The sequence below is a fragment of the Nannospalax galili genome, unplaced genomic scaffold (genome assembly GCF_000622305.1).
Source record: "Nannospalax galili isolate Female #2095 unplaced genomic scaffold, S.galili_v1.0 scaffold242, whole genome shotgun sequence".
In the NCBI taxonomy this organism is placed as follows: Eukaryota; Metazoa; Chordata; class Mammalia; order Rodentia; family Spalacidae; genus Nannospalax; species Nannospalax galili.
The window spans coordinates 650,413-676,388 of record NW_008348081.1 but is presented as its reverse complement, the minus strand read 5'-3'; the positions used below and the strand labels follow the sequence as shown (position 1 = coordinate 676,388).

Here is a 25,976-nt window from a genome sequence, read left to right as displayed (position 1 = left end):
AAATTAAAATTATATCATGTGAGCTGGACATGGTGACACACACCTTTAATCCCAGCACTCGGAGGGCAGAGGCAGGCAGATCTCTGAGATCAAGGCCAGCCTGGTCTACATAGTGAATTCTACTCCAACAGGGGCTACAGGGCGACCTGCCTAAAAAACAAACAAAAAAAAAGAAACAAACCAAAAAAAACACATGACATCATGTTGCCATTTTTTTTCTAGTTTCCATGCTGTCAAAGAGTAAAAAGGTGGGCAGCTCCATGGACTGACAAGATAGAGGTCAATGGTAAATCTCTCATGTGCAAATATGAAATAATTTGGCATAAATTGGTATCCCTTGTTTGGAAAACAGTTTATCATTATCTACCCAAATTGAAGGTATACATACCCTATGGTCAATAATTCCATGCCTGGGTTTAAATTCTGTAACAGTACATTCACACATACCTACTAAAGTTAACCTTGAACGTACTACAGTGCCACAGTAATATACTGCAGCCTGAAAGTACTGGCGACTGAAACAGCGAGGTTTTATTGTCTCAGAATTCTGGAAACTAGAAATCTAAGATCTGGGCATCAGCAGGTTGGTTTCTTCTGGGACTTTTATTTTTTTATATGGTTGTCCTCTCTCTCTCACACAAAGTCTTTCCTCTAGTCTCTTAGAGGGATCTCATATAATAACTTCAATTAGATTTTTTAATGGCCCCCATATCCAAAGTAATCAGGTTCTTAAGTACTATATTACAGCCATAACATATAGTATGATGGAGAGAAAAGAAGAAATAGGAGGGGAATGGGGGTTGTGAGGATTTCAGTCGTAGCAAACAATACAGTTCAGGTATTAAAACATAAATTTCATATTTAATAAAAGTTTAGCAAGGTTACTACTGGATATAAGAAATCAGCATATCAAAGTTAATAACTTGCTGATGTTGTGCTTTTAAACTAATAATAACAATTAGAAATTAGTGTCAAGATAATTAGTTTAATTACGTAGTAAGTTCAAAATACTGTCAGAGCTAGGTAAGTAGATTGATAGTCCAGTGAACAAATCAGCTGTAATTATAAACAAATTCAATGATTCATCATTTTTAACTGTCTTCTGGTAAAAATTAACCTTTCAGTGGATTTTTAGTATTCAAAGAGATAACATACCTTCTTTCACAGAAGTAATGGAGATACATAAAAAACTCCAAGGGACTGAGAAATAGAATGTGAGATACTCATATCTGTTTTTCTCCTTTAGTTATATTTTCTCCTATATTAATTCTAAGGATCCACACAAACTTAACTTGGATCCAGAGCTAACAAATTTCTTGGATTTTTGGAAAATTTTAAATTCTAATCAAATTCTAATTAAATTCTAATCAAATTTACCGTGTGTAGGAAAAGGAAGGAATATAATGCAAGTGGTTGAATTTCTCAATCCATTCTACCAAAATGTCAGTGGGCTTCAAGAAATCCTTGTTATTGGGGCTAGAGAGATGGCTCAGCAGTTAAGAGCACTGTGGCTGCTCTTGCAGAGGACCTGGAATCAGTTCCCAGGACCCACATGGCAGCTAACAGCCACCTGTAACCCCAGATCCAGGGGATCTGATGCCCTCTTCTGGTGTCTGCAGACACCTCACACATGTAGCACTCTTACATACATCTAGGCAACACACTCATACACATAAAATTTTAAAAATAGAAACTTTAAGTTTTAAATAAGTCTTTTTTTTTTTGTAGACACTCAGAGGATATCAGAAGTATGCCTGTTTCCTTCCAGGAACACCCTCAAAATGTGGGAGAAATGATGACTTCTATCTACTCAGGACCTACACCCTACTACCTTAGAACTCCAAAGAAAAGAGTTCTCCCCACAGTTTCAGGGGAAGTCCTGGTGCACTATAGCTGAAATGTCAGATCTGAGTAGATGCTGACCCTGTTCCTGTGTGGGGTTGTGTCAGACCCAGATGTACTGCAGTTAAAGGAATTCTTCTATGGGAAAGGTGGAGCCAGCACCTTAAGAAAGAGGGAGTGGTACCGGCCCTCCCAAAGCAAGCAGTGGGCTCTGAGTATATATGTGGCCAGTGCTGAGCAGAAGTAAAAACAGAAGCTTTTAGCAGCTTCTAAAGGAAATCCATGATCTCCCCCTCCCACCCCCACACACACTCAACAAATCTTTAAAGGGAATCATAATGAATATAGACTTGTTGCCTGGAGGGACAAGAAAACACCAAGAGAAATACCAGAGTTCTCAATATCAGTTGGGGTTTTTGTTTTTTGATTGAGTTCTTATTTGTGATAAAAATTCTGAGTGGTAAACAGCCAAAAATGGAGAATGTGAAATGGTCTTTTCAGACAGGATACATAAAGGAAAATTCAAATTACTGGCAAATTTCACTAAATTAAATATTTAAACTTTTTGTGCCAAAACATCAACAGTGTTAAAAGATATTAAGAAATTTAATGCTTGGGAAAATAAATTTGTGCCACAAAGCTACTTGAAAAGAGTATCTTCTATTCATAAAAAATTTGTGTACCTTGATATTAAAAAAATATTGCACAATAAGAAATAGACACGTATAGCCAGAATAGCCAACAAGGGAATGTAAAGGAGTTTAACCTCACTAATAACCAAGGACAGACAAATTAAACCAGTGATGCTGTATTTCACATCCAGCAGATTGTTAGCTTTCAAAAATTTGACAGTGTTAATAATTAGCATAAACAAGAAGAAGCCACGTGAAAAAATAAAGTGATGTGTTCAGTTTTGAGAGAAATTTGATATCACCTAATAAAATTGAAAATGCTATTTGAAGTCCTACTTCTAGGTATGTATACTAGAAAAACATTTACACCAAGTATCTTACTCATGTTTCCTGACACATTAGTTGGAGGAGCAAAAATTTAGAAACTACTTAATCATTAGAAAAATGGATCAAAAAATTATAAAATAGACATACAAGGATAATGGATTAAAGTGAGTAAATATACTAGAACTGTGTGTTTGTCAAGCTTTAAACCTAACACATGTAAGATTAAGCAAAAGAGCAAGGGTCAGAAAACTGTAGCCTGACAGTACATTAAATTGCAAAGGCCTTTTCAAGGACCTATGAAGTCGGTCATTTTGGGAATTCTGAGAAGTCACGCGCTTTATTCAATCTCATTCTCTCAGAAGTGTGCAGTGCAGGCTACATGATGAGTAATGTCATCACTCTGACAGCTGATGGAGTGTGTGCTTTGTATGCTTCTATTTGAAATTTTTCATTTTTCACATTCAAATACAGTACAAATAAACATATCTTTTGTGTCATTAGTACTTTTTAAAATGTAGAGTTGAATTTCAGAACTGTTTTAACAATTTCTGTGTAACCATTAATATGAAAATTAAGACTGACAGGAAAATAAGTCCATATTATGTAAAGGACAAAGTGTAAATTACAAAGCAGCATCTAGAGAATAACAATTTAATATTTACAATCAAAAATACTTAATAAAGATGCCTAGCTAGAGAGTTAGATTAAAATAATGTTAAATAAAATATAAATTTGATTTGCATTTAAATTATAACTTTTCTATCTCTACAATTATATAAATTATATAAATACCTTTCAAAGTGTCTATAACTTTAATAAAGTAAATTTAATTTAACAATTGTGTATTTGGTTATTTGGAATACTACAATACAGTTTTGACACGGACCTCCCAGAGTCAGTGTCCAACTCCAGAAGTTTAAGAGCAGAGTGCCTCCAAAGACTGCTCTCATTTCCGCTGGTAAACACAAGCAGGGGTCTCCAGGCCAACCATATTTTTACCGAACTGGTTACAATTTCAGAATAGTTCCAACAACTCCCATCTGATATGATAGTTTGCTAAAATGTCTCACAGAACCCAGAAAAATGCTATACTTATTTTTGCAGTTTATTATAAAGAACATAAATTAAGACCTTCCAAACGAAAAGAAAAATGTTGGATCTGGGAGTGTTCTGACAAAGATTTTCTGTTCTCTCTCCATGTGGAATCAGGGTAAATCTCACCTTCCCAGCACAAAACAGTTCATCAAGTTCCAGTGAGCTTGGTGTCCAGAATTTTTCCTGGGATTTTATTACTGAGATACAAGTGTTGAACCATTAAACTTGTCTGTACCTCAGTCTTTGCCTCTCTCCTCTCCCAAGACTTTGAGCTGACTCAGCACCCCAACTTTCTAATCAGAATTGTTCTTCTAATGACCAAACGTCATCCTGAGTATTTCAAGTGTAACTCAAGGATTTTGAATCTCCCTCCTAGGAGTCAGGGACAAAACACTGTAGCACAATAGGCAAGCTAGGCTTTGAGAGTGAGGAGACAGATTACCCACATGAATGATGTCCAAGGTCTTGGTAAATAAAATTCCCAAAAGTAGGCAGATAATAAAAAGAGATCTTATTAGCAACTAGATGATCTAGAACTGGAGAAAGTATAATTTTATTAAAAGAAGCTATTTGGAGTTGGTAAGGATCTATTTATGTGATTTATTACTGTGTGACTAGTTTGAGTAAATTACTTAACCATTTTAGGCTTAAGTAAAATATGCATGAGAATTGATTAGTTCAATTTAAATGAGCTACTGTGAGTCCATTGTTAATCACATAGAGGATACTCAATAAAGGTAACTTATTTTTTTTAAATTAGAACAAAGCCCAGAAGACATTGTTAAAATGGAAAATATTAACATTTATACAACAGAGATGGTATAAATTCAAGATGTAAAATGTATTGAAGGTGTATCTTACTCTAACAAAAAACACATGCTTAGTTTTGTCTAAATAGTAAGCATCATAGTTTCTATTATTCCCCCCATCAGAACCTGCTTATCACATGGTAGCATCTGTTACCAGCAGAGCAGATTCATGTACAAAATGAGTGCAGAAGTCCACGCGTTTCTGCTTTTGGTATCCCAGGGATTCTTTCATTTTCCTAATACCCCAGCTTAGCAATTAAAGAAAAGATAGTTTATAAATATCTCAGAGTACTTTCTAGGTTCTGCTGCACCAGGAAAGGTTTGAAGTATTCTTAAACTTGAATGTGCATAAAAATCTCCAGATCTGTGAGGAATACAGTGTTCAACGGGTCTAGAAGAGGAAATGATACTCTGCATTTCTATAAGTTCCCTGGTGACACCCAGATTGTTGGGAAACACAGTTTGACAAATGAACATCTCAAATTGGAGTAGTTTCTGCATTTAAAAAAAATCTGTCACAAAACAAAGTAACTTTTAAATTTCAAGTTATTTCACTGTTTTACCAAATCCTTTCATTGTTTTTTCACAGTTAATGAAATTATAGTTGTCAGTTTGTTATTTTTTATTGTCTTTACAGAATACACACACATTCAAAATTTTTTAATGTGAATGCTGCAGTAATTTCTCGCAGCAGTAATAATTTGACCTTTATAATGATGAGTAAGCAGCATTTGAAAATAAAATTAAAGTTGGTCACAGTAACTGTTTTCCGAGTTTATCCAATGTCAGCACTTTTGAGTCACCATTAAAACACTTTTTATTCCTCCCTAGCATGTTCCTTTGCTCATTTACTTCTTCTACACAAACTCCTGTTAATCCAGGAGTGCTGCAAAGAAGAATGTGGAGCCAGCCGGTCGCCTCTGACTTTCATGAGGAAATCTGTATGGCAGTTATAAACTCTCCTCTTGGAACCTGCTCCAGAATTCAAGCTTGCTGCTGTATTTTAACTTGATTATCTTGTCTATATGTATCTCTGGCTATTAAAGCTATGTGAAATTTTGAGCTTTTTTTGGAGCATTTTTATCATTTATATTTGCATTGTAGTCAAATGTTGTAGTTAAACTGGACCACAGGCGTAGAATTAAATGATTAATGTAACATTTCTGGTCTTTTAAATGGAGAATTTGCCAGGGAGGATGCTTTAATTTTTTTTAATTTATGGCATAAGAAATTGGAGTATTAATCAGTATTGCAATACCTTATTTCATAGGAACTAAATCAGATGCTCTCAGAAACACCACCAGTTTGGAAGGGATCATCAAAGCTGTTTCGAAATCTTAAAGAAAGAGGTAAGCTAACTTTAGAACCTATGCAGTTTCATGTTGACACTGTTTTTATACTGTTCATATATGCATATTTTTCCATGCCTTAAAATTACATGTATGTGGATGTATATAGAGAGAAGAAAACTGAAAAGAGTACCACAAAATGTTTCTGTATAAGTAATATTATTTTGGCATAGTGTAATTAAGGACTATTTATTTATATTATTTATCTTTCATGTATTTACCAGAAAATGACCTATTCAGCTTAAAAAATTATTTTCACCCATACTGAAAAGCATGTTATATTTGCTCATAGAAAGCATTTTTATAAACATTAGATCTTCAAATGTTAGTTTTCTTCCATTTTGCTCCTAGGAAATTACAGTTATTTCTGAATTTAATAAATATGCAAAACTTATTGGATATGGGAGGTTTGGGAGGGTGTTGTTTGGTTTTGTTTATTTGTTTCAAATAGTCTCACTATTTAGCCCTACAGCCCTGGAATTTACTATGTAGACTAGGCTGGCCTGAAACTCACAGAAATCTGCCTGCTTTCACCTTCCAAGTGCTGGGATTAAATCTTTTACCACACACCTGGCAGGTTTTTAGCAGCCAAATTTGAATGTGTTCCTTTTATGTACAGTACTCATTGTAAAATCCACCTGCTTCAACTTAACTCTGTCATCAATATTCAGGTACCTAAATTAATTTGTTAATACCTACAATAGCATGCAGTCAGATTAAATGACACATGCTAGGTAGAGAATATCTCTAATCCCAGCACTGTAGAGGTGAGGGCAGGAGGATCAGGACTTTAGGGCTTGCCTTGACTACATAGTGTGTTCAAGACTAGCTTGTGGTACATAATTGCCTGACTCAAAAAAGAAAAGAGAATTTCATGGACTTAATTGCTGTTTGCTTTCACAATGTATTTCTGTACATGTTTAAAGAAAAATTAATAAAATGTCTTTAATCTTAAAAGGGAATGTTTCTTAGAAAGATACTTGTATATAATCCCAAATACAAGCACACAAAAAAGGAAAATATTAAAGGAAATATATAAGCATTTATATTCAGTACTTTCCTTCTTGCTAGGACAAAATACCTGACTAAAGCAGCTTAAGGAAGGAAGAGTTTAGTTTGACTTCCAATGCAAGAAAACAGTCCATCGCGGTGAGAAAGTCATGGCCATGGGAATTGGAGGCATTTGGTCACACTGAATCCATGGTCAGGAACAGAGAACAGGGACTGCTCATGCTCAGCTACCTTACTCTGTTTTATAGAGTCTAGGACCCCTGCCCATGAGCTGGAACCATTCACATTCTGTGTGGGTCTTCCCATCGCAATTAACCTAGTGTAGATAATCCCTCACAGGTGTGCCTAGAGGGAGGCTTGTCTCCTGTCAAGTTGAAAAATCAGTATTAACCATCATAGTAGTTATATTTTTTCATCAATCTTAATGCACATTGACTTAAATACATTATACTTTAGCATCATAAATACTTTAAGGGAGTTATAGTTCATATACATCTGAATAGAACTGAAAATTCAAATACTTCCAGTTAGTTCACATTGAACCTGAATAAAAGAAACACTTCTTTCATTGTAGATTTTTTTGTAACTAGGATATTTAAATACTGAAGAACCCAAACTAAGGTGTATTAAAGCACTCTTTGGAGATCTGGGTGTGGTGATATGTTCCACTAATACCAGCTACTCTAGAGGCTGAAGAAGGAAGATCTCGAGTCTGAGACCAGCCTAGGCTACATAGCAAGACCTCATCTATAAAAACAAAAACTCTTAGAAATTTTTTATTCATATTTTAAAATGAGATAATAGGATCAAGAATATTCAAAACCCAAAATCAATAGGTAAGTATGATGAATTTCAAAATTTTTTTCTTAATATATCTCATGGTAAAATACAACTTGTATCAAATTCAATCTTAGAAAAACAATTGTATAGAAGGAAATCTTTTTACTTAAATAAATGGTTTAATCTGGAAGACCCAACCCTCCTCAAGCTGTGTGCACATTTCCTTTCTTCCTGTTTTTGTTTTTGGAGGAGAGAATTCATTTAGGACTTTACAGTGAACTGTCTGTAGTGATGGCAATATTTGTCTTTCTGTGATGTCTTGTTTAGAAGCCACTGGCCAATTGTAGCTACTGAACACTTCAGGTGTAGTTACTGTAACTGAGGAACTGAGTTTTACTGGGATTAATTTTAACTTATTGATTACAACTGGTTAGTGGTTACCCTATAAAATAGTTTGGCTCTATAATATACTCTTCAAATTAGCAAGATTATCATACCATGATCCTGTAATAGTCTAGAACCATTGTGCTAGGTAAAATAAAGAAACATAGAACTACTTATTTTCTGTATATATAAAGATTAAATGACAGGAGATTTTTGAACTAAATCTTTAAAGCTACTGAAAATTAATTTAAAAATGAACTTTATCCACTTACAATGCTATACAGTTTCCTAAAACGATATGCAACATTTATGAAAACATGTAATAGATATACTAGATCAAGAAACAAGAATTTAACAATGTAATTTTTTAAGGAAACTCCTTTACATTTTTTAATTAAAATTTTAAAAGAAACCTAGCTGACATATCTTCTCCCTTCCCCTCCTCCAGACATGGTTTCTTTATATAGCCCAGACTGGCCTTGAACTCAAAAGCCTCTGCCTGCCTCTTGATTTCCAGGATTTAGTTGACATCTTCCCTATCCTTTGCTTCTAAAGATTGTATCATTACCATTTACTTAACATTTGACTTTAATTTTTGATCCTGGGTAACCTTAAGTAAATTGAAAGGATAGTATTCTGGTTTCCTGTTTATGGTTAGGAAGCATTGTGAATCTGTAGATCATCTTCAGCAGTATTTTCTCTTTTCCTTGACCATTTTCATTCAGTTATATCACTTTGTTCTCCCTTCCAATATATTAAGGCAGCTCAGTAGTCAGGTAGCCCTACAGACAAGTGCCTACCCTATCCACAATCATGTAATCCCCCGTTAAATAATCTTCAGTGAGAGAAATCTTGAATTAAGCGTCAAATCAAAGTTGCATACTTGTATAATAACAAGATGGATGTTTGTGGCCCTCACTGAACTGAAAGCACCATGAGTCACAGTTACCTTCTTGCTCACCATTGCATCCTGGCACTTAGCGTAGCGCTAGGAGCACAGAGGGCTTCAGTGGCCCTTGGGATAAATAGAAGTCCTGTGAAAGAATTAGCTGAGTTGAGGAGTAGTTGTGTCTGCTTGGATGAGCAGAGACTCTATAGAACAGCTTCAAATTAATAACTTTCATAGAGATACCCTAATGTGAATGTCTTACTGGCTGTCTATGTAGTCCTTTTTAAGCCATGAAAAGTCAGTACTTGATATGCTCTTAACAATGGCATTTTTATTCACTACTTGAAATATTGGCACCTAGTAATATGTTTCTTTTCCCTCATCTCAGTTTTAAAAATTGATCCTTATTCTTCCAGTTTGTTTACCTTTAATAAAAGAAGTTAAATGCAATATCATACAATGAGTTCATGGAAGGGAGGAAAGAACTTGATGGCTTTGCTTATATAAGTACAATATAAATTATTCTTATATGAGCATCTTCCTAAATATGAATAAAACAATTGAATTCTGAATTTGAAAAAAAAACCTGATATTGTTAAAGTTCTTCATACCATTTAGTAATTCTTCGTGCTATTCCAAGTAAATTTGAACAGTAGTGAGATGGAATTGGAGATAGCAAGTTCATTTCCCAAACCCATGTCCCTCTTGTATTTATGGCTTTTTTTTTTTTTTTTTGAGAGCGAGATCACTATGGACTCTAAGTATTGTATCTTTATATCCATTGACCGTTTCAGAATCTTTCTCCCATAACATTCATGGCAGTCATCCAGAACTATCTGTCTATAGGTCACAGTATTCTAGTATAAACAGAAAACGAGAATGCTTTCAGAACCTGGTGGGTAGTTCCCTTCACGTCTCTGACAAACTACCTGACAGTGGCTCTTCTTCTCTTTGTTCTGTAACAAAGAGTGTAGCCTCAAAGAACATCAGATAAAAGGAAGATTTTAAGTCCACAGTCTTTTCTTCATACCCATTTATCAAACATCAAAACTGATTGCTATCTAGGGAAGTATTCTAGGGCTTATTCCTGATATTAATTTTTTCAGTACTTATTTGGATTGTCAAGTAAGGTGTTAATTCTAGCTCTAGGAGTTACAACCTTAAAGTGAAAAGTGAAGTAACAGAATGTGTATTTTTATTTATTTTATACAAATTCTTTGTGGAGTTTATAATTATGGAGTGACAGAGAACTCAGAATTCAGGGCACATAAAGAAAGAACCATTGAATTTAAATAAACATTTTGTAGAGTCATTTTAATAAAAGCTGTGTTATAAAAGTAATAAATGATAATTTGACAGCAGAAAACCAGTAGATGTAAGGTTTTATTTCTAATGTAGTACAAACGTCATTTCCTAAGGAAGACGATATAAATGTTTTATTCCGATTAAGCTCTTATTTGTAGTATTAACCATTGCTGACCTTTATTTTATGTTAGCTTCATAGAGTAACAATGAGCAAGTTTGAAAGACTATAAATAAACATTAACAGTTTGCTTTCATTTATACTATGTTTTATATCATGAAAATTTTGTAGGTATTTTTTTTGTAGTGGGATGTGGAGCAATTTAAATAAAATTAATTTTGCTACTTTTGCAATGATTTTATAATACTGTAATATCATCTAAAACAGTAGTTAGCATATACCTTAAAACTCTCACTGCTATTCATAGCATTTATTGTTAGAATATTTTACTTTGATGTTTATGGAATATGAAGTAATATTTTACATAGCATAATTATACTGTTTTCTTCTAGGTGTGATTTCTTACACGGAATATCTTTTTCTTTTATGTATTTTAACAAGTAAGTACCCTCACTAAATCTATTTCTAAATATAGTTTTCTTTTTTATTCCTAATCTTAGGAAAGAATCTCTCTTAGCTCCCATACAATTGAAAATCGCCTTATGTATATTTTAGCTGTTTTGCAAAGTGTCTAACACTGTCAGAGTCAGAAACAAATATTTGGCTTGTGATATAGTAATAAAAGATTCATAAATTATAACATATTACTCTTTTGGGGTTTCATCTACATGAGATCCTAAAGGTGAAGACATGTAATAATTTATAGTTTCTAATGTACTCATTTGAATCAGGAGTTCTGCAAGCCTAATATAAAAGAATGAGTTCTGAGTCACCTAACCGCTGCTGAGTCTTCCAAATACCCATCATCCGCCTCCTAAAGTATTTGCTCTTCTCTTCCATGCATATGTGGCAATTCTCATGAAACTGATAAAGATTTCTAAAGCTTTGTGTTTAATTTCTTTTCATCTAATAGGGAAATTGTGTGCAATATTATGTTGCTCCAGCCACCGGCCTTTCTGTTCCTTCTTTCAGAGCAGTACTGTCTGCTCTTTAAAACCATCAGTGCTTTCTAGAAGAAAATGACGTCACTCAGGTTTCCATTAAAAGATGAAAAGAATCTTACTGGGCCATATTCCTAAAATACCTCCCTTGCCCTTCTTTCTTTCAATCCCTTTTCCATGCTTTATTTTCTTTGTAGAACTTGGGTATTTCAGAGTACTATTGGTTTACATGATCTGTCTCTCCATACTGCAGGGCAAGGTCTATGGTGACAAAATAACCCTTTTGGCTGTCTCTGTCAAGAACAATGTCTTATCCATACTACCTTCTCAAATAATAGCTGGTGAGGGGACTGGAGACATGACTCAGCAGTTAAGATACTAGTGGTTCTTGCAGAAAACCTGAGTTCGAATCCCAGAACCCACATGGCAGCTAACAACCATCGTAACTCTAATGCCCTCTTCTGTCCTCCACAGACATTGCATGACATAGGTGCATTTACATGCAGGGCTAACACTCATACACATAAAGTAATAATAAATAAATAAATAAATAAATAAATAAATAAATAAATAAATAGTGAATGAAAAAAAGATGAGAAAATATTGCTGTGGGGAATTCCAGATGAGGAGATTTTAGGAGATGTATGCAAACAAGAGCATCAGTAAAACTCATTTTAAAATATCTTCTATGTCTATGCTTAGACAATTTATAATACTGTGCTGTTCTTACTTAGTAATTAATAGCACAGCAGAGAAAAGGAGGACTGTGTACATGTGCACACATGTACATGTCAAAAATCATCCTTTTATTCTTATGTTTTTTTTATGGGCTCCAAATGAGAATAAAATTTTAGTGCTGAGGCACAAGTATTGTATCATTGATATTAGGGCCCCTGAGATTGATCCAGTTTGAAAACAAGCGATGATGCAGTCCAGTCTATGCTGTCTGTATACTATTGTGGAATTAAAGTGGGCAGCAAGGAGTGTCTCAAAGACATATTAAAAATCAGCCTTTTAGCCAGAACAGCCTTTCAGATGCAAGACTGGAACTTATAAATAAAGAAGCAGAGGGTCAGGGGAATGAGAAGCACAGTGCTAGGGAGAAAGACTACGAGATGGGCAGGCCGTGGTTCGGCGTTCAGAAGGAGCACACAGGAGTTTTCCCTTACTACAGGGAGACTAAATCTTTTAGAACTGTGAAATTTCCTTTGGAATTTGTAAGAAATTTCCAAAGACTTTGATAGAAAAATTATGGGATGTCAGTTGATTAGGACTAAGAAAAATGTGAAAAAGGGCTGGCAGAAAGTGAATCACATGGTCTGTGGTACATGTCTGCAAGTGCTTCCTCCTTGGATTATTTTATTTTTTCCTTCTAAACCATACTTATAAGGACTTAGTTTGTGTATTTATATTTTTCAATCTTCTAAATGCTTAAAACTTACTTATCAGAGACAGTATCAGTTTCTGTGAATGACTTTTAAAAAGTTTTAGGAGCTCAGGTTCATAAAACACATACAAGAAATGAGCTCACTTAGGTAAGACTGTCTTCAGTTTCTGTTGTTTCCAGAGGCAGCTTTGTGGGATTAAGAAAGTAGGGCTGTGTGCTTCTTTTACAAAGTTCCGGATTTCATAGAATGTTAGCAAGTTCATCAGTGGGGGTCCATTGATGAACTTTTTGCTATCCACTTCAAAAAGTCAGATAGTTTTGAGAAAGACACTGTGCACTGAGTCCCTCTCAGAGCACTTTGTACTTTCTCATGTCCAAGTTTCTTGTTTAAACCCTAGAAGTGAAAAGAGGAAACAGTCTCATTATAAGGCTCACAAAATTAAGTCCATTAAGAGTACATGAAAGACTTTCTCAGAAAAATAATTGTTTCTTATATTTTGGAGGTCCTGGGAATTAAATATTCAAACATCTTTTTACTAAAAGCTTCTGGTTTTGAAGCCTCTAGAAGTTTAACCCCAAATCTGTAAACTTTCATGCTTGACATTTATCCCATAGGTTGCTTCAGCTAAAATTTTCTGAGAATTGGAACTGGTACATTGTGTTATGTTTCAATTATATTTTGTCACTTCAAGTAGTTTAACATACAGGAAATATTTCCTTAGTATTTCCTTAGTGGACAGACTTTTGATGTTTACTTTTAGAGGGAAAATTGTCAAATTGTTCTTTTTTTTTTTTTTTCAAATTGTTCTTTTAATGCCATGTAATAAGTATTTGCAGTCAAGTATTTTAAAGGATTGTTATTATTATCAATTCTGCTAAAACATGAAGAAGATAAATGTGTATTTCAATATAGCTTTCACTACATTTAACTTAATAGGAACATTGTTTTTAATTTCTTGGTTATTTTGAGCAACATATGTATCTATCTGTTCAACTCATGGATTTTATTCTTAAAATATATTTTTCCATCTCATGAAAACTTGTTCTGTTTTTCATGGCAGAGCCTCATGCCGGTTTTAGAATAGCTTTCAACATGTTTGACACTGATGGCAATGAAATGGTGGATAAAAAGGAGTTTCTGGTGGTATGTACATTATATACTGCATTTTTATAGTAATTAAATATTGCTTTTTTATGTTTATATTGTTAGGATTACTGCTATAGAGTGAAAAGTTTCACCTTAATGTAATAAACAAATATATACTTTGAACAGTATTTATATTATGTAAATAAATTACATTCCATATATAAAGATTGATGTAGCTGTTTATATTGCACCTGAAAGTTTGGATTTTATCAGACACTTTCTTTAGAAGGATAAAGGTGATCCTGGGGTTATGTTGTCCAGTCACTGTCTAGTCTCCACTCTGTCAGTCGTCCTCTCACTGCTCATCAACAAGGAGATTTTCTTGTTCACTACTGCCACATCCGGACCCAGTTGTCTGTTCCCATCCTCTATGGCCAAGGGCTTTGGCCTTCAATCTTTTGCACCTCCTGCCCGACCTTGGCATTAATCTGACAGTGCCTTCAGCTGCTCACTTTCTCTTCTCCCCTTCCAGAATTGTTTTTCTTTTTACCTGTGTATCCCACATCTGTTTCTGTGACAAACTGCTTGCTCTGCTTTTGTTCTAAACTCAAAGTAATGTTAATTTATTTCTTAGAGTAGCAAATTCTGCCCTTAACATATATGGTCAGTCCCATCTTTACTGTTCTCCTAAAAGAAAGGAAAAAGTTGGCATGTAAATAACTATTTTCTTTATTTCAGAATAGGCCTACTTATCTGAATAATTTTGAATAAGCATTCTAAATCAACACTTCTGAGTTCCATTCCCCAGTGACAGAAAGTTCAACTTTTGGAGAATTAAGTCCTTGAGAGTTTTTTATTCCATCTTTTGGAATGTCATCTGCTTGTATGATTGAAATAAAAGCATTCCCATTACCTCCTGTTTGTTTCTACGCTATACTCCTGCAAAAGTTGCCCTTGCCCCAAAGCTGTAATCTGCTCTTTTCGGTTGCTCTACTGAAACTTCGGGTTTGATATTTGCTTGTCTGTTTGCACGGTCTTCTTGAAAGCAAGAGGTAGAATTGGACTGTTATTACTGCAAGTATGAGTTAACTTTCAGCTATTACTGTATAAAATGAAATAAAGGTGCTGAGACAGATGATTTAGTCAGTAAAGTGCTTCCCATACAGGCGTAAGGACTACTTGAGTTCAGATTCTCAGCACCCATATAGGAAGTCACACACAATAGCACACAGTGCTGAGGAGGCAAAGACAGGAGGATCCTTAGGGCTTGCTAGCCAGGCAATCTAGCTAATCCTTCAACTTCAAGTTCAGTGGGAGACCTTGTCTCAAAAGATGGAAAGTGATTGTGTTCGATACCCATTGTTGACATCTTGACTTCTGTGTGCATGCGCATACTTGTACACACACACAATAAAAACAAAGAGTAAAATGAAATGGAATTGAGATTGTTCTTCAAATTATAAAGATAAGAATAGTGAACTGTCCAGAAAACTAATAAAAGAAGTAGGATTGGGCTTCCATTTTAAAATTGTAGGCTTTTAAAGAATAATACTATTTATAGCAATAGGTAACACTTAAGTTAGAAATTACTACATAATAGCCAATTTCCTGAATAATTACTTATAATATTTCTTTCATATAGCATTCTATAAAGTAAGAGATATTCCTCATTTTCCAAATACAGAAAATGAGCATTAGATACTTAACTTATCCAAGGAGTGAAGCCTGTAGTCTGTTCTCCTACCATCATGGTTCATGACCTGAAAGAATATTGGAGGTGATGTTCTTCATCATTTCATAATGAACAAATTAAATAGCAATAAGAAGTGCAGGACCCAAAAGCTGCACTCAAATCCAGAGTCCTCAAGGGCTGTTTCAGTGCTTGTTAAGCCCAACAGAACTCATCTCTTTTTCTGTGTGTGCCTCAGAATATGTAACATAATAGAGCTCAAATAAAATTGTAATAGTAAATACACTTAACTTACCTGTGAGTTGGTAGTACCAAAAATGTATTTCCTTTTCCTTATGAAAAACACTTCAAGAAGAAAATACATCTAGAGAAGTTTAAATATTCTTGTTTAAATAAGACTTTTATTTATTTTTAAGATATACTTAGTATAAGGTGAGTGCCACAGAACTCTGATGGAACTTGGTTCCTGATTTATTTCCTTACAGCTTCAAGAGATATTTAGGAAGAAAAATGAAAAGAGAGAAACTAAAGGAGATGAAGAAAAGCGTGCAATGCTGGTAAGAAACACTTTGTAGTAGTTTCAGATGTGTCTTCCAGGTGAGAAATACTGTGTTCATACTGAGAAGCTGCAAAGCTTGCAACTTTATAGCTGTTCCTTTCTTGAAATCTTTCTGAAGTTTTTAATATAGAAAAATTTCTTCAGTACTTATATACATCAATATCAATGTTTATCTTAAATATTGATATTGGACATCTGTACTCATATTCATTAAACCATTTTCATCCATGTTGTTATCTGTGATATTTGAAGGGTATTTATCATATGATAGATTAATATGGATCATTATGCATGTAAAAATTTAAAGGTGAATATGCAAAGATTTAATTTTGATGTGAATGAATTTACTGATAAATGTAGCAATATGAATGTTAAAGATACGGAAATACTGTGATTTTTTTTATTTCTTAGAAATACTATAGATTCTTCTGGGATAAATAATACTGTTACCTTATTCAGAAGCTGGAATTAAAGAGCATCTCCTTCTGTCATATTCCCATCTTTTTATTTGTTGCAAGTATTTCAGTCTGACAGCAGACCAGTTCACATAATAAAACTAACAAACAGGCTGAGACCTTACCACCAGACACAGTGTTTAATGCTTGTCATGCATTTCCTCATTTACTCTACCCACCAAGTCTCTAATTGTTCGTAATTATGGATGAGGAAAGTGATAATTGTGAAAATTAAGGATCCTATCCAGAATTATCAAACTATTACATGGCATAGTCACAGTTTGGACCTAGATCTGGCCAGTTCTGAAATCCTACTTTATCCATTATAACATATTCATCGTCTACTACCTAAATACCAGGATTACAGGGAGGTTTTTTTGACATACAACAACTCTTCAGTTTAAAGTACAGAATGTTGGGCTGGAGAGATGGCTCAGTGGTTAAGAATACTGACTGTTCTTACAGAAGACCTGTGTTCGAATCCCAGCACCCACATGGAAGCTAACAACTGTCTGTAACTCCAGTTCCAGGGGATCTGACAGCCTTTCCTGACTTCTGCGGGCATTGTACGACATGGGTGCACTTACCTACATGCAGGCAATACACGCATACACATCAAATAAAAATGGAAATAAATAAAATATTTTGTTAAAATCTGATGGCCTCTTCTGTCCTCCGCAGGCATTGCACGACTCGGGTGCACTTACCTACATGCAGGCAATACACGCATACACATCAAATAAAAATGGAAATAAATAAAATATTTTGTTAAAAAGTAAAGAATGTTTCTAATCATTAACATTTATTAAAACATGCAGCTCACAGGCTGGAGAGATGGCTCAGTGGTTAAGAGTACTGACTGCTCTTGCAGAGGACCTGGGTTTGAGTCCCAGCACCCACATGGCAGCTACAAACCATCTTTAATGCCAGTTCCAGGGGGATCCAAATCCCTCTTCTGACCTCCGCGGCATTGCATGACATGGGTGCATTCACATACATTCAAGCAGTACACTCATAATACATAAAATAAAAATATTTAAAAACAATATTTTATATATATATATACACACAGACACACACACACAGCTCGGTTACCAAAGGGAGAGACAAGAGGGAAGAACGGTACTACACCACACAGACCAAGCAGCTACGGTATCTACACAAAAATTGACCCTGAGCTTCATCACAGCCAAGATCAAGGGATTTTAAGATTGATATTATGTAAATATTTCATAGTAGTAACATAAATTTCATTAACTTGTATTAGAGGAAGTCTATGTGAATTATGAAATCTGAATCGCAGCAGCACACTCCAGGTCTTGTATTCATATAGGTTAGTGATGCATTTCATAGAAAATGTATGGGAAGAATGGGGCTGTAGAGATGGCTCAGCGGTTAAGAACACTGGTTGTTCTTGCAGAAGACCAGGGTTCAAATCCCAGCACCCACATGGCAGCTAACAACTGTCCGTAACTCCAGTCCCAGGGGATCTGACAGCCTCTTCTGACCTCCACGGGCATTGCATGACATGAGTGCACTTGCCTACATGCAGGCAATACATGCATACACATAAAAATAATAATTTTTTTTAAAGTGTGGGAAGGAAACAGTTTTAAAGAACAGATAAAAATAACATATAAGTAGTAACAACCTGCTATCTGTAAAGGATTTCTTTGAAGTCACTGCTTTTCACAGGTACGTTAGAGCTGTTAATGTTATATAATTTAAATAGTGCTCCTAAATTCTCAGTTATACAATGTAACTATTAAAAATATTCTTTGAAGTTATTCTAAAATAGTCTTTACTTCAGCCTCTGTTAGGACTCTTCAATAATATAGCATCCTATAATTAGCTATTAGCATCTTTAATAATAACAATAAGTGGTTTCAACATAATAAACACATTTTAAATAATGCAAATCTGAACTGACTTTATTTTATACTATTTTAGCTGTAGAGGACCATGTAAAATGCAAGGTGGAATTGTCAAGTTGATAAAAATGACAATATAAATCTACATAGTCTGAAGCATTTGGTTGAGTTTTAAAACCACTAAAATTTATCTTACTGTAAAAAAAACTGGGTTATAAAAAAAAAAAAAAAAAAAAAAAAAAAAACAATAACCCAGGCTCATGAGCCAGGTTTGAGGGTTCGACTTTTAGTAAGATTCTTTTTCTAAAATTTTATTTATTATTTTTATTTTATGTGTGTATGCATGTATTGCCTGCATGTAGGTAAGGTAAGTGCACCCATGTCGTGCAATGCCCACGGAGGTCAGAAGAGGCTGTCAGATCCCCTGGGACTGGAGTTACAGACAGTTGTTAGCTGTCATGTGGATGCTGGGATTCAAACCCAGGTCTTCTGCAAGAACAACTGATTTTCTTAACAGCTGAGCCATCCCTCCAGCCCCCTAGAGCAAGATCTTAACTTCTCTGTCTCAGGTTTTTATTTTTACAATTGGAATGACAGAATAATGTGATTACCACTTGTGATTTTCTGAGGATTAAATGATCTAAATTACATCGCCTCTTAACAAGTATGTGAAATACAAATACAATTCAGAAACTTAGCTAACAGACTTAACAACCACATAGTTACTTTAAACTGAAAATTAACATATCCAACTCATAACTGAATTTTAAATATTTGCATATCAATAAAACTCTGCTTCAGAAATGAAATGAACACATGTTGAGTAAACTCTGTGCTATATCCATAACAAATGTCACTCCCATGTAGTAGTCCTCATTCCATTTCTCCCAGGTAAGTATTATACCCATTTTCCAGGTGAGAAAACTGTCAGGTTGATTAACTTGTCTAGTGTCCAACGTTGGTAGCAGGACAGGATTCCGAGATCTCGCATTCCATTTCCACTGCCATGCTGCTGGATCCAGAACTCCCATCCTCTGTAAAAGCGTTGACGCCTGTCTAAACAGAACTACATAGAGGAACATGTTACTCAATGCAATAGTGCTTTCAAGTTACAGTGAAAAAGGTTGAAATGAGCACAAATTCATTTAATGTTTAATTACATTAGACATTAAAAACTTTGCTACTCATCTTTAACATTTATCTCACTTGTGCTTGTGCTTTGTATAGAATGTAGCATAATGATTTGCCCTTCCTAATTGATATTTTGTCGTCTTCTTTTTTTCTTTTGCTGTACTTGGGTTCATTCTGAAATGTGACACTTCATTTGGCCCTTTGTGCTCTGTGTCAGCGTCTTCAACTTTATGGATACCATTCTCCTACCAATAGTGTATGTACAATACTTTAAATGTTTTTTATGTGTATATCCCTCTTCTGTTAGATTTGATAATGTTACTTCTTTATAGAAAGCTATATCTGTTATTTCAGATGTTTTGGAATTTGTTGACTACAATAAGATGCAATGAAGCCAGACTTTTACATTTCTAGATTTATGAGAAGACTAAAATGTACAAAGCAATTTTATATCTTTATTAATCATATGTTTAGAGTAAAATAAAAGGAAGATGAGTGAACAACTACCAGCAAAAACTCTGATAGAATAATTGAAAATTTGTATTTCTTAGCACTATATGAAGAGTTAGAAAAATATACTGCCTTCCTGAAGAGCACAGGTATTACAATCTAAATCTAAAAAAAAAAAAAATGGCCAGGCATGGTGGTGCATGCCTTAATCCCAGCACTCGGGAGGCAGAGGCAGGCAGATCTCTGTGAGTTCAAGGTCAGCCTGGTCTACATAGTAAGTTCCAGGAGAGCTGGGGCTACAGGGAGATGCTGTCTCAAAAAGACTGCCCCCCCCCAAAATCTAAATCTAGCCTTTTGTCAATTCTAATAAAAAGTATGTTAATGAATAGACATCTTATATTTCAGTACTTCTACAACGTTTTTAAAACTCTGTTGCCTGCCTGCTTTTTCTGGTTTATCAAAACACCTTATATGCATGTATGAAATTCTCAATAATTTTTTTAAAGTAAAAAGGAAATCTGGTATAAGATGCTACTTGTTACAGCTGTTATATCAAGGTATGTTATTTCTAAAGGAAGATTATGAGTTTCAGTCTCTTCTGTCTTGAAAACATTGAAAATTCCTGTAAAAGAACCCCCACAAAGTGGGAGAGATGGCTCAGTGGTTAAGAACATTGGCTGTTCTTGCAGAAGACTTGGGTTCGAATCCCAGCACCCACATGGTGGCTAACAACTGTCTGTGACTCCAGTTCCAGGGGACCCCGGCACCCTCATCTGTCCTCCATGGGCACTGCACCACATGGGTGTACTTACATACATGCAGGCATAACACTCATACACATAAAAAAATTTAAAATATAAAAAAGAACCCCCACAAGTACTCTTCTAACCTCCATGGGCAATGCACATTACAGATGCACTTACATACATGCAGGCAAACCACTCTTACACATAAAATCATTAATAAAATACAAAATTAAATAAGGTATGTGTATAAATTATAGTCACTCAGTTATTAAGAGAACAATTGTTGACAGCTAGACTTAAATTTATATTATGTTTGTTCATTTAATAGGAAAAATATTTATGATTTTATATTTCATTGGTTAGCATATTTTTCATTTCATTTTATTGAAGACATCTTTTTTCACATATAGAATTTATATGTTAAAGTGATAGAACAATATCATTTTATGCACAATCTTAAATGGATTAATGTTGTTTATTCTTAGGAGTTTGATTTTATAAACTTTCCTATATTAAAACAGTTTTTGACATTGGAGACAGTTATTTTCAGAAAATGTAAGGAAACAGAAAATTTGTTTAATTTAAGCATTTTTATTAATTTAATTTAAAATTGGAGAAATTCAAACAGTCTGAAAATGTATATGAAATAGCATTGACTTTAGTATTAAACAAATAAGTTAGTATAATGTTATAAATTAGCAGGCAGTGATCTGCTCTTTTCCAGAATGATAAGTTAATTGAAGTGATCAAGTGTCTAATTTGAGTGTAGATCATGGAACTAAGTATAAGAAACTAATCATCACCAGTTTCTAACTTGAGGAAGAAGTTCCTTCAGGAAAGAAGTGGGCTTCTGAACTTAGAGAGAGATTTCTTTGCTCTCTGAAATAGCCTGTTCCAAAATTTAATCACTTTTACAGTTGATTATTACTATACTTATGAGTAATCTTTATTTTAAAAGACTTTCTTTTTCAATTTATGATGCAGAGTTGTAATATACATGTATGTACACACATATATACATAATACATGTTTTTAATCTTCTCTGTTGCCAACATTTTTTGTCTGCTCAATCTGTATAGGAATATAATTATATCTTAGCCAAATCTTTTTTGCTGTTCTGTCTGTCAGTCAGTATATAAAATTACATGTCACAATAATAGATTCATTTTCTGTTCATAATGCTGTTCATTTTTATTTTATCTCCTTTGAGGCATTATCATCTGTGTAAGAATATACATTAATTATATCTTAATCAAATCTTCTTTTAGGTACTATACCAGATTTCTATGCATGTTTTGCCTTAAAAACTTTTATTTTAATTATGAGTATAGACTACTTTTATTTTACTATTTTATATTATTTTATATTTTGTTTTACCCTTTAATGGCATGTAGTAATAATGAAGATTTTCCTAATTTTAAAAATATATTTTAATTCAAAAACTTTGCCAACAAAATCAATAATTATAAATGTTTACTACAAAGTAGCACAAGAAATAAAATGTGCTGTGTCCCAAGAAACCCTTTAATAAGTGTCTCCAGTTGTGATACCTCTCTGTCCCCCTAAAGGTAATTGCAGCTATGATTTTTATGCACACCATTTCTTAGCTTTGATTTGCCTCCTGCATATCCATTTGCACTTTATATAAGTGGAGATAGCTGAGGGCAAATAGAATATTTAAGAGTCTTTAAGAAGATTTGTCTGTGTTAGGCTTTTTCCAGCTTTTTCATTTATTCTCATTGAACAGGTTGATGCTGATTACTAGTCCTTGATCACAGACACCTATTAAATTTTTTTTCAGCTTCTCTTTTCTCATTAATTGAGATCTTTTTAATAGTACATTTATTTTGTGACTTGTACTGGTCCCATTTTTCCTGCTTGATAGTCTGTGCTTCTAGTGATTTACATTACTATGATTACTTACTGATGTAATTTAGTCATGTTACTACTCTGTACACCATTTATTTTCTTTGCTTTACTTTACCTTCTTTTGGATTAACTGAAAACTTTTTTTCCTTTGTTTAATTATATAAGACACTTAATATTTTTATTTTTGTCTTCTGTAATTTCCATAAATACACTTAAAATAATGAAGTTTTAGACAGTATCCTTATGCTCTTCCTCAGTAATAGAGACTTAAGATGCTTAAATGTCTTTCATTTCTTTCTTAGCATGTATACCTGTAATTCTTGTGTTGTGTCTGCCTTGTTGTTTTTTAATATCCCCAAATTTTCAAATGCAGTTTTAAAATGCATCAAGTTTTGTTCATGACAGAGTTTCACTGTGCAGCCTGGGCTGGCCTTGAACTTTTGATCACCCTGCCTCAGCCTCCCAAGTACTATGATTACAGCCTTGATCCATCCTTCTTGGCTATCATTGTCTTTTTTAGAAGTATGTACATATTTACTATTCTTTTTTTCATTTTGCAGGGGGTGGGGGGGTAGGGAGGTAGCTTAGTTGGTGAAGTCCCTGCTGTGCAAACATGGGGACCCGAGTTCTGATTCCCAAACACACATAAAAGCCAAGTAGGTGGTATCTGTAACCCACCACTTAGGGAGTAGCACAGAGACAGGTGAATGGATCCCTGAAACTCATGGGCCAGCCAGTCTAGTAAAATCATGAACTCCAGGGACAGTCAGAACTTGGTCTCAGAAAACAGGTGGAGAGAAAACCAGGAAAATAAGTGATGATGACTTTTGGTTTTCACCCACGTGCATGTGCATGGAGCATGCGCACACACATGTGGATAGGTGCAGCCATAAGCACACATCCACACACATACATACACCATGTGCATGTACACACATAATTCCTTCTTTAATCTCATTCCTTCCTAAACTCATACTCTCATACCTACAAAATATTACCTTGAGAGTGGGTCCCTTGGTAAATTAAAAAACAAAATCATCAGTTAGAAATACAGCTCAGTGGTAGAGTAAATGCTGGAGCATGTGTGAGGTCCAAAGCTCAGTCCCTATCACAACCAAAAAGAGCAAGCAGGGACTAGAGAGATGGCTCATCAGTTAAGAGCACTGACTGCTCTTCAGAGGACCTGGGTTCAAATCCTAGCACCCACATGATGGCTAACATCCATTCATAACTCGAGTTCCAGGGGATCCAGCGCACTCTTCTAGCCTCCACAGGCACTACACAATGTGGGTGCACTTACAGACATGTAAGCGTTAACACTCCTATGCATAAAATAAAAAAAATAAATAAAAATTAAAGAAAAAACAAAACCTTTTAAAAAATGTTTTATTATAAGTTAACATTCTCAGCAAATTATATCATTTCTTTCACTATCTTTTGGCTTCTGTCATTGAAATTAAAAAATCAACTCAGAATCTGTTTTTCTTTTGTAAATAACCTGGTTCCCCCTCCACCCTAGCTTTTAAGTCTTTCACCTTTGTTAATTTATAGTCCTACTACAGTGCACCTCTGCTGTGCTGTTATCTATGGTGAGATTTATTGGGCTTCTGAAACATGAGGACCGTTTTCATCTGTTGATTCTTGCTTATTCACCATCACTTTCTATCTAAATAGTGTTTCTCATCTTTCTTGATCCCTATTTTCTGGAGCTTTTCATAAGACATTCCTTTTGTATTATACGTCTCTCAGCTTCTGAGTTTGACAGACCTGGGGGCTACCTGTCTCACACAACTATAAACTGCAATTCTAAGATTACTGTTTTTCAGGCTGTTTTGCCATAGGAGCAAAAAAATACAAAGATAGTTTTATTATGTTTTATTTTTGTGGTTAAATATCACTGTTAGCAAGGGATGTTTACACCCTGTTTCTGTGAGCTATTTTATTTCTTCTCCTAAATGACCTAATCTCAGTGTAATTTTTCTCAGACTTACTGTATGGAAAGTCTTTGCCTGTCTGGACATGGGCAACTTTGGGTAGCCATTATTCTACCTTAGCACAGTGAGGTGCAGCATTTCTAAGCCTGTCTTCTTTCTCCCTAATTTTCCCTGTCCTCCTTTCTTTCTTCCCCCACATCTGTACTCCCTTCCTTCTTCATTGCCTTCCTTTCTTCCTGCAGTGGCTATCGGGGATATGCTATTCGGGACTGACTCAAATAGGACCCTCTTTTGACAAGGTCAAAAAGGCATAACAACTCTTGATCAAAACTGCAAAGTTTAAGGAACTCAATCACTAAAAGTCTCTGAAGTTAGACAAAAATTTTATCAGAGTTAGAGAGTAGAAGACATCATTTTGCCCATGTCCATCCATTTTCTAAGTTCTTTTGAACTTAAATATGATCTCTTTTAATGAAAGTCTGCATTTAACCTGCCCCTATGGTAAAGGGGCTGAAAGCTAGTACACATACTGAGAAGTCTTCAGACCTTGCCTTCAGTTTACATACCTAAACTTCACAGCTGTCAGTTTCATAACCCATCTCAGTTACAGCTGGACGTTTCTCCCCTGTCTTTAATCTGTAGGCATATGTTGTGGTTTTAGATTTGCTCTGTATTTTAAGTTCTAGTTTGAATTTCTTTATCTACTTGAATTGTATTTCAGATGTCCTGTTTATATTTTTCTGTTATTAAACCTTCCTGCTAATTTTGCATGTTATGAAAAGTCACTCGATTTCATCATCAAAGTTACTGATTAAAAATTAAATACTAGCTTCGGAACAGATACATAGACATCCGTGATCAGTGAGTGTGCCAGGTATGTCACTGATCTAGTAGCTGTCTTTTCCTTGCAACAATAATTGCTATAAGAATATTGCTCCTGCCCTTAGAGGCTTTACAATTTATATGATAAGATAAAACAGAGACAAATGTATCTACTTATAGCACTTCCCTCATGGAACAGCAGATTTAGAGTGGAGCTTAGTGAGGAATGAGTAAGGAAGCTTTTGGCAGGAAGGGACTTACTAAGCTGCAGTGTTCTAAACATCTCAGTTTTAAAAGTTGTATATTAAAGTATAGGAAAGCAAAAAGAGGAAAAAATGTGATATCCTGTCATGGAGAGGTAGTCTATTTCCACATATTTGCTTCTTTTGTATACATCTGAGTTCATCAAGTTTACCACAAATTTACAAAAATTTTCTCCATATGTAAAAACGCACACTATAAATAAAATCTTTATATCACACTTTCATAGATA

The 25,976-nt window shown here is 34.6% G+C and overlaps 1 protein-coding gene across 2 annotated transcripts in view; it reads left to right on the top strand.

The window, feature by feature from the left end:
• Window positions 1-25,976, top strand: part of Micu3 (mitochondrial calcium uptake family member 3) — a gene marked incomplete in the record, with an annotated part of 89,576 nt that overhangs the window by 43,442 nt on the left and 20,158 nt on the right. Inside the window, 5 exon segments of one of the 2 annotated variants that reach the window (XM_008844520.3) lie at window positions 5,976-6,054; window positions 10,934-10,981; window positions 13,931-14,013; window positions 16,132-16,203; window positions 19,880-19,918. In XM_008844520.3, coding sequence (XP_008842742.1) covers window positions 5,976-6,054; window positions 10,934-10,981; window positions 13,931-14,013; window positions 16,132-16,203; window positions 19,880-19,918 — 321 coding nt within the window. 2 annotated transcript variants of the gene reach the window in all.